At 52.0% G+C, this 16,700-nt stretch overlaps 1 protein-coding gene across 1 annotated transcript; it reads right to left on the bottom strand.

Moving 5' to 3' along the window:
- Positions 1-2,816: 2,816 nt before the first annotated feature.
- On the bottom strand, positions 2,817-8,302 carry APOD (apolipoprotein D). Its single transcript, XM_008924531.3, has 5 exons — positions 8,251-8,302; positions 7,149-7,302; positions 6,756-6,877; positions 4,890-4,978; positions 2,817-3,953 (listed from the first exon to the last, which is right to left on the bottom strand). The coding sequence occupies exons 2-5, from the start codon at positions 7,269-7,271 to the stop codon at positions 3,718-3,720; spliced, it is 570 nt and encodes a 189-aa protein (XP_008922779.2). The 5' UTR covers positions 7,272-7,302; positions 8,251-8,302; the 3' UTR covers positions 2,817-3,717.
- Between the last annotated feature and the right edge of the window lie 8,398 nt (positions 8,303-16,700).

Raw genomic sequence — 16,700 nt, forward strand, 5'->3', positions numbered from 1 at the left:
TTTTAAAAACAAAAACACTGATATGATGATGCTTGCCAATCAAAAATAATAACTGCACACAAGCCAGCTTTAAATACACTGCACTGATCTTTCCTGGAAATCTCCTAATGCAGCCTGCCAGGTTTAGCCAATATCCTTTAGCTTGCAAGGCAATTTCAGAAATAATCTAATTGACTGTATTGACTCACATTGGTAAACAGGAAATAGAAGCTGGACTCCTGCCCACTAACTGCTTCCCAAGAAATTACTGTGTGCAATAACCAATACACCAGATGCTCATCTGTTCATACTCCAATTCCTGCTCATTCAACATGGTACAAAAAAAACTGTAGAAAATTAAACAGAGGCTACCAATAGCTGTACTTCATGTCTGGTGTGGTACTGAACACCCTGTGCTACATAATAGTAAAACTAAAGAATGGGAAAAGAAAAAAAAAAGGAAAAAACCCTGCATGTCCATTTTATTCTAATCATTATTTCTCTCCTTGCGATATGGAGTTAGGTCCCACATAAAGAAAAATGTCAAAAGCAATTTTACAAACAGAGTTCAGGTCAAACCTTGCTCACCATAATGTGATGGAGTCTCAGAGCAACATTAGGAGGCACATGTTGAGTGCATCAGGAAAAGTGCAGGAATTCTCACTGCCAAAGGACAGGTGCTGGCCGGCTAAAGACCACTTCTTGCATATTTGGACTAACTCAGCACGTTACAATTAAACCAAGATTTTCATGTCAGTCAGATCACAAACCACACGGCCTGTGCACATTCTCAAGTGTGAGATCTTTACGTATGATTCAATACATCTCGATGACACTTCAGCCCAGGAGAGGTCCCCTCCCCAGGGACACGCTTCTGGTTACATGAGCTGCCTTTGAGAAGGCTGAGAGTAAATCTCACACGGCAAAGCATTACTTCCCAAAGCGCGAACTACCCTCGTAGCATCTGTAAAGCTCTTTGTGAGCTGCCACACCGGCAGGGAAGTGCCACTCCTTGGCAGGAGCCACGGCCACAGTTACCCGGCCCGCCTCGCCAAGAGCATAGCTCCGGCATTCCCTCGCTCCCAGCGGTTGCCCATCCCGCACGTGCTCCCACTGCCGATGGAGCCGAGCTGCCGGGCCGCCGCAGCACGGGGGCTCCGGATGGACCCCCTGATACCCCCGGCACCACCCGGGCAGCGCAGAGCCCCGGCTGGAGACGCCCTCGGCTGACCCCGCTCCGCGGGACCCCGGACAAGCGGGACGGCCGGAGGGAGGGCGAGAGGGATGGAGAGAGGCCCGCGGGACGCTGCCGCCGCCCAAACACCCGCCGGGCCTCAACCCGTGCTCGCCTCTCTGCAGGCGCGGTTGGCCCGCCGCGCCCCGACGGGCCGCCCCGCGACGTTCCTTGCTGCCGCTCTTCTAAAGGATGCCTTTGATGGCCCGCGTCCCGCGGCGGCGAACGGAGGGTACGAGGCACGGGGCGCCTCCATGCCGCGCCGCCCGCCCGGTCCCCGCCCGCTCGTGGTGCCGCCGCCCCGGCCCGCCGCTCTTCTCGCCCAGCGCCGGCCGGCCTCAGCCCCGCGCGCCCGCCCCCTGGCGGCCTGGAGGACCGACGGCGCCTACCGCCCTCCCCTGCAGGGCGCCTGCGCCACCGCCGGGGGGCGCCCTGCGCGCGCGGCGCTCGCGCATGCGGGGGAAGGAGAGCACGCGGACAGCGGGACAGACACACGGACGCGGGGACACACAGACGGACACCGGAACACACACACACGCGGACACCGGGACACGCACACGGACAGCGGGACAGACACACGGACACGGGGACACACACGCGGACACCGGGACACACACACGGACACGGGGGACACGGGAGGACACGCACAGGGACACGGGGGCACACAGACACGGGGACACAGGGACATGGAGACACACATGGACACAGGGATATAAGGACAGAGGGATAACACACGGATACACACAGGGACACACAGACACAGGGACACACACATACGGGCACAGGGACACATGGACACGGGGATGGGGACACAGCAGCAGCACGCAGGGGCTCAGTGCCTGCACAGCCACCCTGCCTGTGGCAGCATAGGGGATGAGGGTTACAGCAGCACCGTCCATGTGAGGAGGAAGATGGGGACCTGATGAAACATTGCTGAAATAATCTACCCTCAAAATCTGACACACTTGGGAGCCACCATGCAGCTGTTGGTATCCTGGTGTGTCCATCACCCTTACAGCCTGAGAATGAGGGTGGAGTGCTTGATTCTGTGTCACAGGAACTGTGGCATTAGGATTTGAAAGTTTAAAGGGATAATGACTTAAATATGGCAATTGTTTCTGATCCCTCCTGTCTCAACCTCCTCCAGCTAGTGAGATTAGTGGCATACTGACTCCCTGCTCAGCCCCTGTAGCCCTCCCAGGGCAAGAAAGCTCTCTGCAGCACACCCACACCACCAGGGTCCCACCAGCGTGTAGAATGTTTCCAGCAGATTTACAACATTCTGCATCCACATGGCTGTTTCTTCATGCTAATAAAAGCAGCAGGAGCTGAGTGTCACTGCCACCCAAAGCCACAGTGCACGTTTGCTGGCACGGCTCAGGCAATGGCGGGGTGCCCACACATCCAACCCCAGAGAGCTGGAAAGAGCTCCAGGCTCCTGGAGCAAACCATTTCACTTCAGCCATGGCTGTTATGTTGCATTGCATTCCTGCTCTGGCAGTGCCACCACCTCAGAGGAGGTCATGCTGAGCTCTCCTGCCTGCTCACAAAGGCCACGCAGCTGGGAAGGTACAAAAGCCCCAAAGCACGTATTTTTGTTTCATTTTTAATGAGTTGCATGAATGCTATTCAAGCAGAGTTGTCCTGGTGCCTGGTGAACACCTGCCAGGGCAGATCAGTGCCAGCAGGCACCTGGCACTTGGAACAGCAGGGAGCAGGGTGTCAGGCAGAGCCTGCTGTCTCTCCAAGTTCGGGGAAAAGCCTCTGGAAGAGAAAACAAGGGAGCAGACCCATCTCTTTCTGTCTGCTTACAAGTATAGTCAGGGCTGACCTCTCGGAAGTGCAGGACCAGATTCCCTAGAGGCAAGAGAGGACACATATAGACACCTGGGATGGAGTGATGCTGAGTTTCTGGACATTTTTAGACTTAAAATACAAAGGGAGCCAGATCTGATTTCTAGCAAGGAGGTCTGCTGACTTAGCAGCAGCATGTGTCTACAGCCCTGCACTGGGAAACTTTCAAGACCACAGTGTCAGTTCCCAGGCGGCAGGAACAACCCACCATGTTGCTGCTGCTAAGGCAGTGCCAACAGACACTGTAGATTCCTAGCAGGCCCAGAAACATCAAGACAAAAATGGGAAAAACACCTGGAGCTGTGTGATAAATGATTTTTTTCCCAGGACTAATACTTGCACATCACATCTCATACCCTTTTCCATCCATGAACTGGAGGACTCACAGCAACAGCAGAGGTTCATGTCTGCACTTCAGGGTTTCTTTTCTTCACCCATTAGCACTGACTCAATTGCAAAAGTCAGAGCAAGGCAAAAAGAAAAGGGGAAGAGTGACAGAGGGAATGATAGCAAAGAGTAACTCTGGGCTGGCAAACTATAGTTAGCAAAGAGGTTATTAAATTTCTCAGTTACACAGAAATTCTAATGGATAATAAAGCAAGCAACAAAGTTCATCGCTGGTCTGGTGCTGTGTCACTGTGTGCTGGGAGTTACATCTCAGCAGGGCAGTTGGCTTGATCAGTGGGAATCATTTTGTCGGTGTCGATCTTGTAGGACTGGAGAACACTCTTCAGGTGCTCCACAGTTTCTGGGTGCAATTCAGGAGCTCTTGATAAAATCCAAGCGTAGTCCATGTGGAAGAGCCAGAGGATGTTAGTGCAGGAGTAAACCAGTGAGTAGTTTTCATAGTCGGTGGAGACAACCCAGTAAGGGGCAGCAGGCATGACTGGGAGAGAGAAGGGCACTGTGAGTGTGATGCAAAACCAACTCTGGATGGCTCTGCAGCATTACAGCCACAGCTCCTGGGGCTGTTCCCACTTTGGCTGCTCCATAACTGTGGTCAGTACAGGGAGCTATAATTTATACAAGCTGACCAGGACTCCTTGTTCTGCCCAGACAAACTCCAGAGAGCCACAAAGCCCTGACTAGGAAGGACTTGCTGGAAAGTTAACACTATGACCTGAACAGCTCACCTGGGCCACTGAAAGCCAGCCCAGCTCATACACGTGTGAGGGTTCTTGCTGGTGGGAAGGAGGTAACATTGGTAATCCAAGGAACACAAACCACCACCCACTGCCATGGGGAGCCCTGGCTCATGGAGCCAGCTGGAGCCCAGCAGTGGGAATCAGTATAGCTCAGCCCATCCCAGCTAAGCCAAATTCCCTTCTCCATCAGGCAGCTACACCCAAAGCATCTGCTCTGATGACAGACAGCTACTCCAGCTTCAAACCACCCGGTGGAAAGCAAAGGGGGGTCTAGCAGGCAGATGTAAGTGCCCTGGGGTTTATTTCTGATGCCCTTAGGAGTGCCAGGCACTGTTCTCTGGGGTTCACGCCTGGTGAAGGTGGTTGGGGCTACACATGCTGCAACTGAAATGGCTGTGGGTGATGTCTTAGAAGCACAAAATGAAGTCTAGCTGTGCTCATGAACAATCATTGTACCTCCTTTGCAAGTATCCCTGCTCCAACCCACATCTGCAAATAAACCTTCTGTGAGGGAGGGCTGTGAAACAGCCAAGGAAAAGGTGTGAGGGAGCAGAATAAAAAGGGATTCAAGAGGAGACTGATGCTCACTTTCCAAAGTGTTGCTGCGGACAGAGGAAAGTGCTGTGTAACATGAATAAAAGCCACGGGCACCAGGAGCCTCCCCACCACACACTTACACCAGTTAAAGCGGACGCCCAGCTTGGCTGGCTGCTTTACATCCATGTGCATGAGTTCTCCTTCAGCTTCATTGACTCTGCCATTGGAACTAAAGGGAGAATGACAAAGGTGAGAAATAAAGTCAGGAGAGTGGGAAATAATTATGGTTTTTTGCTTCCACTAAATCATCCCTCCTGACACATCCACTGTCAGGAGGTGGCTGAAACAGGTACTAGTGAACCCCAGCATTCCTGGAGGGACAGCTCACCCCTGAGGATGAGCTGCAACCAGGGCACAGCAGATCCTGGGCCAGGTGCAGCAGGTCAAATGGTGTCCCAGGTCAAACCACCCCAGCACCCCAGGCTGCCTCTCTCCAAGTGCCCCTGCAAGTATGGTGTCCTTTGGTGCCAGGGTGACAATGACAGACAATATGGAGAGCAAGACCTCTCTGTATGGGATGGGAGGATCCCAGCACTGACTTTAGATGTGCCAGGGAGCAGCTCAACTCCTACTAGTTGTGGAAGGCACATGTTCACATCTGTTTATTTACCTGCGTTTTTTCCAGGTCACTGCACATTCCTCCTCACACAAATTACCTGTACCTGTGTGCCAAGGTTTGTTTGGCTGCTGGTTTGGAGCACTGCCCTGCTGGCAGCAAGCCCTATGACTTGGGCTGCCTATCTTATAATTTCATTTTCCCCTGTATGCCTCAAGACCTGGACGCTGCCTGCAGGGCAGGAAAGTTTCCTGCTTCCCTGTGAAACAGGAACAGCCAAGGAGGCAAAAGCAAATCCTGTCAGCAGCAGAGGTCAAGGGGCTGATACTGACCCAAAACATTCCTGATATTTCAGGGTTCTGAGCTGCTGCAGTGGGCACAGCAATGGTTGGATTAACATCCCACAGATCAATGCAGGCCCAAATGAATGTCCAGCTGTTTGCCAGGCACTGCCCCAGCAGTGGAGCTGCTGAGACAGTGCTGGGCAGTCAGTGAGAGGCAAGGATGCTGCTCTCTCCGGACACAAGGGATGTGTTCCTACATAGTTGTTGTTATTGTGAGCCAGAACAAAGTGCCCTTGCCATGCTGGGAGCATAGGGGACAGCGCTGCGTTCACCGCTCTCTCCCTCTCATTCATTCAGCCCCTCACAGCAGCAGCCCATGACAGCCAGGGCTGGTGATGGAAACAGATGAATTCTGCATCTGTCCGTGCAAAAATCCAGGAGGGCTCAGGATAATTATAACCTCTCAACTGTAATAAAGGAAAAAGCATTCACTTGGCTACTGTTTTAAACTGATATCGACTGCTGATCCCCTTACACAGCAGTTACTACCTGTGCAAGGTAAATGTTCCAGAAAACAGCTGACAAATATTTAAGTAAAACTGACCCAGATGTTTCACCTTCCCTGCCATTTTTCATTGAGTCCCTTTACTCTGGAACAGAGAAAAGCACAGGGCACAAGCACTTCTCAGCATGCAGGAGCACAAGGTGGTGGCTGCCATCCCATAACCAGTCCCTGGGACAGGATCCAGGGCATCCAGCTTCTTAGCCATCACTGGGGATCACAAATTGGCCAGGGGGTAGACCCAGGCTATTTCATACTGAATATTGAAGTCACCATGTGCTCTTGATCTATTTTCTCACCATTCACCTTAGACAATGAGACAGAGACTTGGTGAGCCCCAAGGAAGCACTGGCACGAACTAGAGACCCACATCTCTGCCGTAACCCCAGCAAAGCCCCTTATCCCAGCAGACCTACTGCAATCTGTCTGCACCCCCAGACACAGAAACAGGCAATTTAGAGAAAAATAAACACCCATAACAGCAAGGGAGGTGACAGAAGTGCCACTGCTGCAGTGAAAATGTGGCCCGAACGCAAACACTTACAGCATCTCCTTGTTGATCACCTTGAACTTCCCATTCTCCTTCAATGAGTAATTTGCCTGGATGCAGCTTCCTTTCTCAAAAGTTGAGGGCAGCTTCTCTATCTCATACCATTTCCCCAAATACTGACAGAAGAAAGTTTAAAGAGATGCTTTTAGCATGAGTGGGCTGAGACAGAGCAGCCCAGCTCATTCGCCAGCACAGTTTTTGACTCTCTGTGGCACAGGGAGTGTGGGGGGGTTGGCAGAGGCACAGACCTTCCCTGGCAGCTCCAGCACAAGGCATTGAGACTGGACCTGCCAACTTCCCTATGCACCCAGGGAGTTTGCCATCAGTCTCATACCCCCTTAGCCTAACTCAATACCCCCTAAAAGACTGTTAGAAAACTTTTCACACCTTCTCGATATCGAAGTCTTCTTGGACTGATGGATCTGGGCATGGTCCCATATGAAACATCTGGCTTTTCCCAAAGCTGAAGACGCTCAGCAGGACTGAGAGCCGCACTGCCATGCCCAGCATGGCTGCACTGGGATGCAGGCAGCAAACAGACCTGAGGAGAAGGAAAATAGCTGAGCTGGGGCCTCCCTGGAGCAGAACTTTGTGTGAAATACGGCATGAAAATTAGGATGTGTGCAGCAGAACACATCAGTGGCACAGCAAGGAGGAAAGAATCATGAGAAGAGCATAAAGGCACTGTGCCAGAAAAGTGCCCAGCTCAAAATGGCCTTAAGCCCTGCCAGTGCTCAGGCTGTGCCTAACAGCTGTGCAGAAAACCAGGTGAGTCTGGTGAGAGCACTTCTACTTGTCACCCACATGTGACACCCAGCAAGATGCAGGGATGATAAACCTCCGAGGACACACAGGAGCATCATTGTCCAATGCTGAGGCAAAGGGAAATGAAGAGATGTTTGCTTTAAAATGATGGAGCACAAGGAATGGGATCCAGAACCGGCACAGAGCTGGGACCCTGGGAAATGGAAGCTGGCAGTGTACACCTACAGGAACCTGCATGGCAGTAGAGACATCCCCATGGATGCCAGGGCTGCCTGACACTGCAAGGTGGTGGGAGAGACAGCACAGCTGCCTCTGGAGGAGTCGTTGTGTGCAAAGACATACATAGTACTGCAGGATGGGGAAGTTGGTAAAGATTCAAATCAGCACCAAATACAACATGAACCAATCCCCAAAAGCATGGTGTGATGAGGGAAAGGACAGGGTTTCCTGCAGAGCAGAAGCAGGAGCTGTGCTGCTCATACCCAAGCAGCCCCTGGATCCAGGATGCTGCCCAAGTGCTTTGGGTTCTGCTTGGGTAGGTTGGCATGTACAGACCCTGCAGCACAGGGCTGCTCTGCTTCCCTGGCCAGAAACTCCTCTGCAGGAGCAGTGGTAACATTTTCCCCAAGTTTAAAAGAAAAGCCCAGTCTGTCTCCAGCAGCAGGAACGAGCCCCACTGCAGACCAACATTTCCCATTTTGAATCTCTCAATTCAGAAACGTACCTTGTGAATGAGGAGGAGTGATGCTCTGCGGAGGACCAGGGCTGCCAGGAACAGCTCTGTGGTGAGCTCTCTGCTTTGCTTTATAAGTGTGCTGGGAACATCATTATTCAACAATGGCACAAGCCACTCCCTGGTCCTCCACGTATTTAGGTTTTTTTGGCAGGCCAGTCAGCTGCCTTAGATCTGCAGCTGGAATGAAGCTGGAGATGGGCTGCAACTTGGCTGCTCACCCATGCAAACAAAGGCACCTCACGTGTCTGGGTATCGCCCCACAGCTGCGGAGCTCTCTCCCTTTCAGCTGCTCACAAGAGCCTCAGGCCTGGGTGCAGATGGCAGGGGAAGGGGAGAAGTGCCACAGCCTTTGAGAGGGGCTGGGGACAGCAGCAGCTCCTGTCCTGCTCCCTCTCATCCAGGAGCAGCCAGCCATGCTCCCAGGGGGATGTGCAGCCTCCTCTGCCAGGGGCCACTTGAGCCCCGGAGACCCTCTGGGCCACTGCAATGTCCTTGTCCCCACCACAATCACTTGCAGGAGTACGTGAGGAGGATTAAGCAACAGGAGACATCACAGGTTTATCTGAGGAGCTGTAAGACCTTTCAGCAGTTTTTCTCTAGACTTTCAAATCTCACTATGGGGAAAGATGCCGGTGCAATTAATTCCATGCTGACCTGGCACTTTTTCCAACAGGTGCCCAGCAAAAGCCTTTGACAGCAAAGCAGCCATCTGTGAAGGCAGCCAGTCCCAACAGTTATGCAAGGATAGCTGAGTAATTGACAGGAAGTTCTCTGTGTTTAATTACATTTTCTTTTAATCTGATCTCTTTGGAGACATTCTCTCTAGGTGTGTTTTTACACGCATTTTACATGCACTGCATGCCTTACATGCACACACACACTCTTGAACTCCTGGCTGCCCAAATGCCACCCCAAGAGCCACAGATAGCTCAGTCCTGTCCCCTTCTGGGGCTGTGCAGCCAAGGTGTGCCCTGAAACATGGCCACAGCTGAAGTGCTCCCAGGACCTCGATGGCCATCACAGATGTGCAGGGCTCATCCAACACAGACCCAGCAGCACCAGCTGGGGGTGAATAGCTCAGGGGAGCACCAAGTCCATGGTCTGCCACAGTGCTTGGCACAGGGCAGGGGAGCATGCAGGGGCTCTCCCTGCCTGCACACAGCTCCATTAGCTCTTGGGCAGCCACCCATGTCCCTGATGGGGTGGCTCTGGCTGCCCATACCAAAGTCAGAGGTGTCCTCCAGACTCTTTGCAAGCCCCACAGTCATCTCTACCTCTTGTGATAGAAACAGGTTAGAAATCAGAAAATCGGTGTGAGCATTGCCCTGCTTCAGTGCACTGCAGAGATGGGATTCCCCATGCACAGCAGACCAGCAAGAGCAGTTTTTCTGCTGAGCTTGGCTGACCATATCCTGCAGAGTAACCAGAGGAGAAAGCCCCACAGAATGGCCAGCCTTGGCTCAGCCTTGTGTGCATGAGTACAGCCATGTGGAGGTGTGTCTGTGTGCATATCTACATCTGCACATGGAGCGTTCTCCTATGGGATGAAGCAAGGACTCCCTGATGGTGGTGGCAGTGATGGAGTGGTTCTGCTGCAGCAGGAGGGGCTCGTGCTTGCACTGGTCTACAGGCACTTCCCAGCACCCAAGGGCTGCCCTGCAATGCTGGCCCTGCCAGAGACGTGGCTGGGTGGCTGGGCACTGCCATTGTGGCTCCTGGCACCCTGCAGCCAGAGTCACACTGAAACAGCAAGGCATCTACTCAGCCACGCTCCATGGAACCAGCTGCAGTAGTCTACATTCACCTGGGACATGGCCAGGAGGCTGTGAGGAGACAAGAGCCACCGTGAGCTGATGCTCCTTGAGCCACCAAGAGTGGCGAGCACAGGTGGGGTGGGCTCTGCTATAGCCATCACCTCCCTCACAGCCAGCACCAAGAGCAATGGAAGAAAACCCATGTCTTGGTAGGAGACACAGGGATCCCACCTCCAGCCAAGGGCAGCACACTCAGGAGCTCAGGGGCTGCAGTGGAGTCCAGCTCCCCCACTGGCTGGTGCCAGCCAAGAGGCACCCCCTGGGTGCTGAGGCACTGCACAGCTTGAGGCACAGGTGATGAGAGCTGACAGCCAAGCTCGCTGCCCCTGCTGGGACCCGTCTCTACACAAGCACTGGCTGAGGCTTCCCCAGGGGCACATTTCTGGGCTCTGCTTGACCACAGCAGGAAGCACCCAGATATCTGCTGCTCCTCTGCTGGAATGGAGCAGGCTTGGGCTGTTCCAGCTGAGCCTCTGCTCAGGGCCACCTGGCCAGAATGTGTTCAGTGGCCATGCCAGAACTCTCCTATCATACCACCTTCAGCACCCACCAGCACCACTCGCCTGCACAGACCAAGGTGTCTGTCCTCAGCCCGCAGCAGGACTCTACTCTGAGCCCATCCACCTGTGCTGCACTCCAGAGCAAGGGTCCAGAGAAAAGCATAACCTTATAATTGCACCTAATTGTGGGGTGGGAACAGTCATCTCCACCTGGTAAGCAGTTTGTACCCTGGAGCAGAGGAGGGGAGGCACATCAAAGAGCAGGAAGCTGGAGCAGGGGTGGGAGGACAGGAAAGAGGAGAGCTGGGGAGAAACCAGGGCAAAAGGGGGGGGCACCAGACATGTTCGGAATGCTTCATGCAAGATTGAAGCCTCCCCCACATTTCTGGGTGATGAGGCAGCTGCAAGGCAGGCGGGCAGGGTGTGTGCACAGGACATGGGCAGGGAGGTACCGCAGGGGCTGCAGGAGGACAGGGCAGCGCTGCCTGTGCAGCACAGGGGTGTGGATGGGGTGGGCAACATGCACACGTGGGGAGGCAGGAGTGGGTGCAAAGCATACAGAGGGTGAGGTGGCACGAGTCACACAACATGTCCAGGGTGGCAGCTGAGGCAGCACTGTGCATGGGGCACTTTCAGGTGGGCTGTGTTGGCTGGGATAGTTCCGCGCTGGCAGAGACAAGGCTCACTGGCCCCAGGAAGAGGAGACAATGGCACTGAGTGCTGATAGCAAAGAAAACCCCCTGGTTAGAACAAGCTGGAGCTGCATATAAAGTTCAGGCATCTGAGGGCTGGGACAGGGCAGTGCCACTCCACCCATGACATTCTACCTGCAGGCAACCTGGCTTAGTCGAGAAGTGAGATCGTCCCATTGCGTACCCCAGACCACACAGAAATCTGCTTTTGGCACCCACATAACAGAGAAGCTTCAGCCAGCCAGGCCTGGTGGGGACCTGGCTCCCCAGGGAAAGACTGTCATATCATACTGGGTACCCAGCTGGGATTTCAGCCGCTGCAGAGAAGCCCCCAGAAACTTTCCACCTGCCTTGAGATGAGAGAGCAGCTGGAGAGACATTGTCCTCTCAACCCTGTGATGACATCCTTGGCATTTCTTAGGATAGTCAAGAAGCTGCCCAAGCTCTTATCAAGAGAAAAAGCGTCCAGTGGAAGCACTGCAGGGATCAGAAGCTCTGGGCATATACTTTCCTTGTAGGACACCACCAGTGCCTGTTCTGGTAGCTGCTAGCCCAGGGTTCCCTGCCTATCCCCACAAGGAAGTTTTCATCTCCTGATAGTGCCTCAGCAGCCCAAACTCACAGGGGCTGGAAAGCTGCCACAGACATGGCCATTTTGTGCCATTCTGCATGAACAGATCTTGTGTGCAGGCCTGCTGCCTTTGAAGACCCAGTGTTGGAGCCTCTCTGTGTGACCTGCAGTGTTGAGGCATCATATCCTGGGAACCAGGATAATCTGGGAGTCCCGAGAGTCCCACCACGGAGACAATGTTGTTTGCATAGCCAGCTCTTCCCAGCTCAGGACATGCCTTCCCTTCCTTCCTCTGTCTTTTCTCTGGCAAGTTCATTTTTGGTGTTTTTCTTCCTCCTCTGAAAGAAATGAGGCTTTGGGTTGGTCAGACAAGTTGCAACATGTATACAGAAACAAAGATTAACTTGCAGGAGATAAAACAGAGAAAAGGAAGACAGGTGGGAATTTTCCTCTGTTTTCAGGAGTGGTAAAAAGTTCTTTGAAATCCATTTATGCAAAATGGTGTCAAATTTTAAATTACACTTATGACAGCAAAGGAAGTAAACAGACTCTGGAAGCGTGAACTGGCCTCTGGGATATGGGAATTTGGTCCAGTGCAAGTGCACAAAAGATGTTGTGATTCATCTATAAGCTATTAGTGAGTAGCTCTTCACCCTGAAAATTAACCAGTTATGTATTCAAAACACAAGAAACTAAAGAGAGAGATTTAAGAAGCTGGAAAACCAAAAAGGATATTATTATTTAAGGGACAAACCCTAAGGTGAAGGACCAGCATTGTTTCTGGCCTGGCTGAAGAACTGCTTGGCACTGCTGCCACGATCCAAGTCCCTGCAGAGAGAGGAGCCAGAGGGATATTTATTCTTCAGAAAGCAGAAAAAAACCCAAAACAGAAGAAAATAAAGGTCTCTGTATAGAGAAATACATTGCAGAGCTGGATCAGTGGTAAAGCTTTGGCTCAGTGGCAAAGCTTTGGCTCGGTGGCATCTCACCCCTGTGGATGGGCTCCCCATAAAAACCAGAGTTCCAGCAGTGTCCATAATCCTGGACATCCGGTGTGTCCCAGTGCCCCACACCAAGGGCAGCCTAATGCTGCTAAATAAGGTAAAAAAGTTTTGTTGATGCATTTGCTGCTGCGTTCTCACAGCAGACACCAGGTTCTGGCAGGGCAGGTGTTCAGCCAGGTCTTGTCCTCACGAGGGCAGTGAGGAGTGCACAGCAGAAGGGGGCAGAATAGGACTTCTCCAGTGGATGTGGGAGCAGATCCCATGGGCATTTACCAGACTCCCATGGGCCCTGCCTGTGGATGCCTGCTCAAATTTAAATCTCATGGGCACTGCAGGGCCCTGGCTCCATGGCTCAGCTCAGCTCAAGGTGCTGCTCTCCCCTCAGATGGGTCCTCTTGTGCCCTGCTGAGCCCAGCCCAAAGAACACCCCAGCTGCCCTGCTCTGCATCCCCTTCTCAGAGGAGATCTCACACACTCCCCAGCAGATTCATGATGCTTTTCTCTGGACCAGCAACCTCCAGCATACTGAAATATATTATAAATGGTCTAAAAAAGGTCATTAAACATGCTTAGAGAGCACCTTCTGCAAAGGGATTTTCTGTTCCCCTGGAGGAGGCACAGTGATCTGTTCACGGAATCACCAGCTCTGTCCAAGAGATGCTCGAGGAAGGCTATTTAAAGCCCACAGCCCTATTTTCTGCAGTTAAGCCATATTTCAGCCCTTAGCTCAGGGATGCGTTAATGCAGTTACACAATTATATTTTCTATGACCTATATACAACCTACATCTTCCTCATGACACAGATTTATAGTGTGTAGGTAATTGCAGCTCTGCTTACGGAGAGAGAGAATGGCCTCTACTGCATTAAGAAATGCAATTAGGGAATCTCCTGCAGATTATGCTTCCTGCCAGCCAAGCGAGAAGCCCTTCAGCAGGGACACAGGATCCCCTGCTATGGGAGCACTGCAGAGCATCAGCTACCAGGAGTGCAGGAATCACACACAGAGTTCAAGGATGGCCTCAGACCCTCAGATATCCCCCACTCATAGGCCTCAAGGCTGTTTTATATTTCTTTTATATATGCACCAGGAAGACCCAGGGGCAGCACTTTGGTCCTGATGGACTTCTCCACCAGCCAGCACAGCATTTCCACTCTGTATCTCTGAGCCCCCCAATCTCACATCACAGGTCAGAGGAGAATTTTAAGAATGCCCTTTCTCAAAGAGCAAGTCACATCCCTCTGCACAGGCTGTGGAGCACAAAGACACTGGCATATGTGTTTGGCTTTGCCCATGAATAGCTGCATTGAGGCTGGGCCTGAGCACACACAGCTTGCATTGAAACACAGGCCTAAGTGTTTGCTAGACTGGGGTTTATGCTGTACAGAAAATAAATAACATAAATTCAGTGGTCAGTAATTTTGATGCAATATGTAGTTACAGTTTGAAACAGCACAGAGATACCATTCATGGTGAGTTTCATTCAAACAAGTTGGGAGATTTTAGGAATTATTAGTTTAGACAGTAGTAAAAATGCTGTGCTGTACCTCAGGAATACTAGTCAGGCATGTATTTTAGTGTAAAGAGACCTGGGGTGAGAACACATATGCATTATCAAATTATCTTGAATTTTTATGACAACACATGTTATTTCTTCCATTCCCCAACATAATTATTCTTGAAAAATTCTTGAGAACAAAATCTTCTCACACCTGGACAGATGTAGAGCACTGTAAGAACTTCCTTGGGATGCAACGGATCAACCTGGGGCTGATTTTGAGTCTGCAAGTGCCCACGCACAGACAGGGCTGGAAGCCAGCTCCTGGCTCGTGCCTGCAGGAGGGAAAGCTGCCTGAGCCAGAAGCTGGACCAGCTGTGCCAAGTGCCATGCCTGCCCCCAGTGAGCTGGGGGCTTCCTGCTCCTGTTAGTGCTGCAGGAGGGGAGCAGCCACCTGGTACAGGTGTCCATCCCCAAAGCCTGAGGGAACCAGGCAGCTCATGTGTGACTCACGGGTGGAAAAGAGACAGTGGTGCAAAAAGAAGGTCCATATGTGCTCTTGGGCTACAGAGTTGTAGGGACTCGCTTGTCGAGCAGGTGTGCAGCAAAAGAACATGTGCAGGGAGGGGATGAGGTTGGGACTTACATAGTGTGGGGGCCAAGAGTATGTGAGGAAGATGGGGAGGAGAGGTATTTCCTGCATATGCACGTGGTGTGGCAGCAAAAGCCAGTAAAAGCACTGGCAACATCCCCACACCAGTGCTGACCCTGGGATCTCTTACTGGGATGGACAGACCACTGAACCCACTGAGTGACTGTGTCCTCCACCTCCTTTAGGGCACCTCACGCCAAGAGCCAAGCCACTGCACCGTCTCATCCTCTTTAAAGATGGCCATTGCCACCTTGAAGCCTTTCCTGAGTCCCCAGGCAGATTTTCTGCAGACACTTCCCCATTACCAAGGTATTGGAGCACTTGATCCCCATCTTCTTTTCTGGAGGGCTGCCAGGGTAAGTACCTGCACAAGCACTTGTGCTCTGCTTCCCACAGGAAGAGAAGCTGCATAGCCATACTCCAGACACCCACTGGATGTCTCTGGTGGGACACAGGGACTGACACCCCTCCCTGAAGTAAGTGATGGAGCTGAAGGGCCTTGTCAGGGAGCATTCCCTCTCCCAACAGCTCCCTCCTTAGTCATGCTTCCAGGAGCAACGGTTGCCTCTCATTAGAGCTGGAAAGGGAAAGTTCTTTGCTGTGCTCCAAATCAACACCTCTGAGCAGGCAGAAAACAGGAAGGAAACATGAGGACAGCCTGCTGACTGATTGTCATAGTAACCCTGGTTAAATTCCCACCAGGAAAATGACTTCTCTTGAAGCACTTGACCCCACAAGGTAACAGGTGCTACCTGCACCCCTGGGAGCAAAACTGCTCTGTCAGAGAGGCCCTGGAGCTATGCAGTAAAACACAGTGCAGAGCTCTCTCCTGACTTGCAGCTCAAGGTCCCTGGGCAATGTGCCTGTGGGGTGATGGTTAACCCTGGTGCCCTTTAAAAGCAGCACAATGGTGTTAATGGTGTTAATGCCTGCCCTCAATCCTGGCACATTGCTCTGTGCAGCTGTAGCAGTTCAGAAGACTTTGTAAGACTTGTAGTGGCTTTCACGCAGAAGATAGGAGATGCCACATTTATTATTCTGCCACAAAAAGTAATTGCTCTTCCTGCACCAGCACTCTGCTCCTCTCACCCCCAGACACCCACCTAGAGCTCCCCATCTAGGCAGAAAACAGATCAGGCACTGGCTGAGCACTTCTCAGGGGGCAGAGGAAGGGATTGGGGCTCACATGCTGTGAAATCCTAACCCTGACTCAACCACAAGGTCCTGCATGGCCTTGGACACTTCTTGGCTTGCCAGTCTCTGTCCTGTCTGTGAGAAGAGCTAATCCTTATTACCAGGCAGCTGTAGCACTTGGATTAGTTACACAGAGCACTGAGGCAATGAATAATACACAGCACTGCTCTCAATGCTGTCCTTCGAGGGAAATCACATAAAACACAAACACTGACGATGTGTACGTTTGCAGAGAGGCCTCTCTAGCTGCCTTCTGCTGAGGAAGCAGACCATGCTGTCTGTTCTGCTCCAGGAGGTTCTCACTGAGCTTCTACAGTCCCACTATCTGCTGAAGCATCACCACCACCTTAATTACTGAACTTAATGAAATACCGGCCTCAGATTCTAAAGGGGTGAGAAAACCAAAGTAGAAATGAGCACTGGAGCCAGAGATATATGCTTTACAAATCTCACAGTTTATTTTTCTCTCTGTGCAAATCAGAGCTACTTAGCAGTAATCATATTTCACAGTGG

The sequence above is a fragment of the Manacus vitellinus genome, unplaced genomic scaffold (assembly GCF_001715985.3).
Source record: "Manacus vitellinus isolate BGI_N305 unplaced genomic scaffold, ASM171598v3 scaffold_29_pilon, whole genome shotgun sequence".
In the NCBI taxonomy this organism is placed as follows: domain Eukaryota; kingdom Metazoa; phylum Chordata; class Aves; order Passeriformes; family Pipridae; genus Manacus; species Manacus vitellinus.

Coding starts and splice junctions, on each gene's coding strand:
- APOD (XM_008924531.3), bottom strand. CDS start 7,271: ATGCTGGGCATGGCAGTGCGGCTCTCAGTCCTGCTGAGCGTCTTCAGC. Junction 6,878..7,148: donor AAGACTTCGATATCGAGAAG/GTGTGAAAAGTT, acceptor TTCTTCTGTCAG/TATTTGGGGAAATGGTATGA. Junction 3,954..4,889: donor GGGCGTCCGCTTTAACTGGT/GTAAGTGTGTGG, acceptor TCTCTCTCCCAG/TCATGCCTGCTGCCCCTTAC.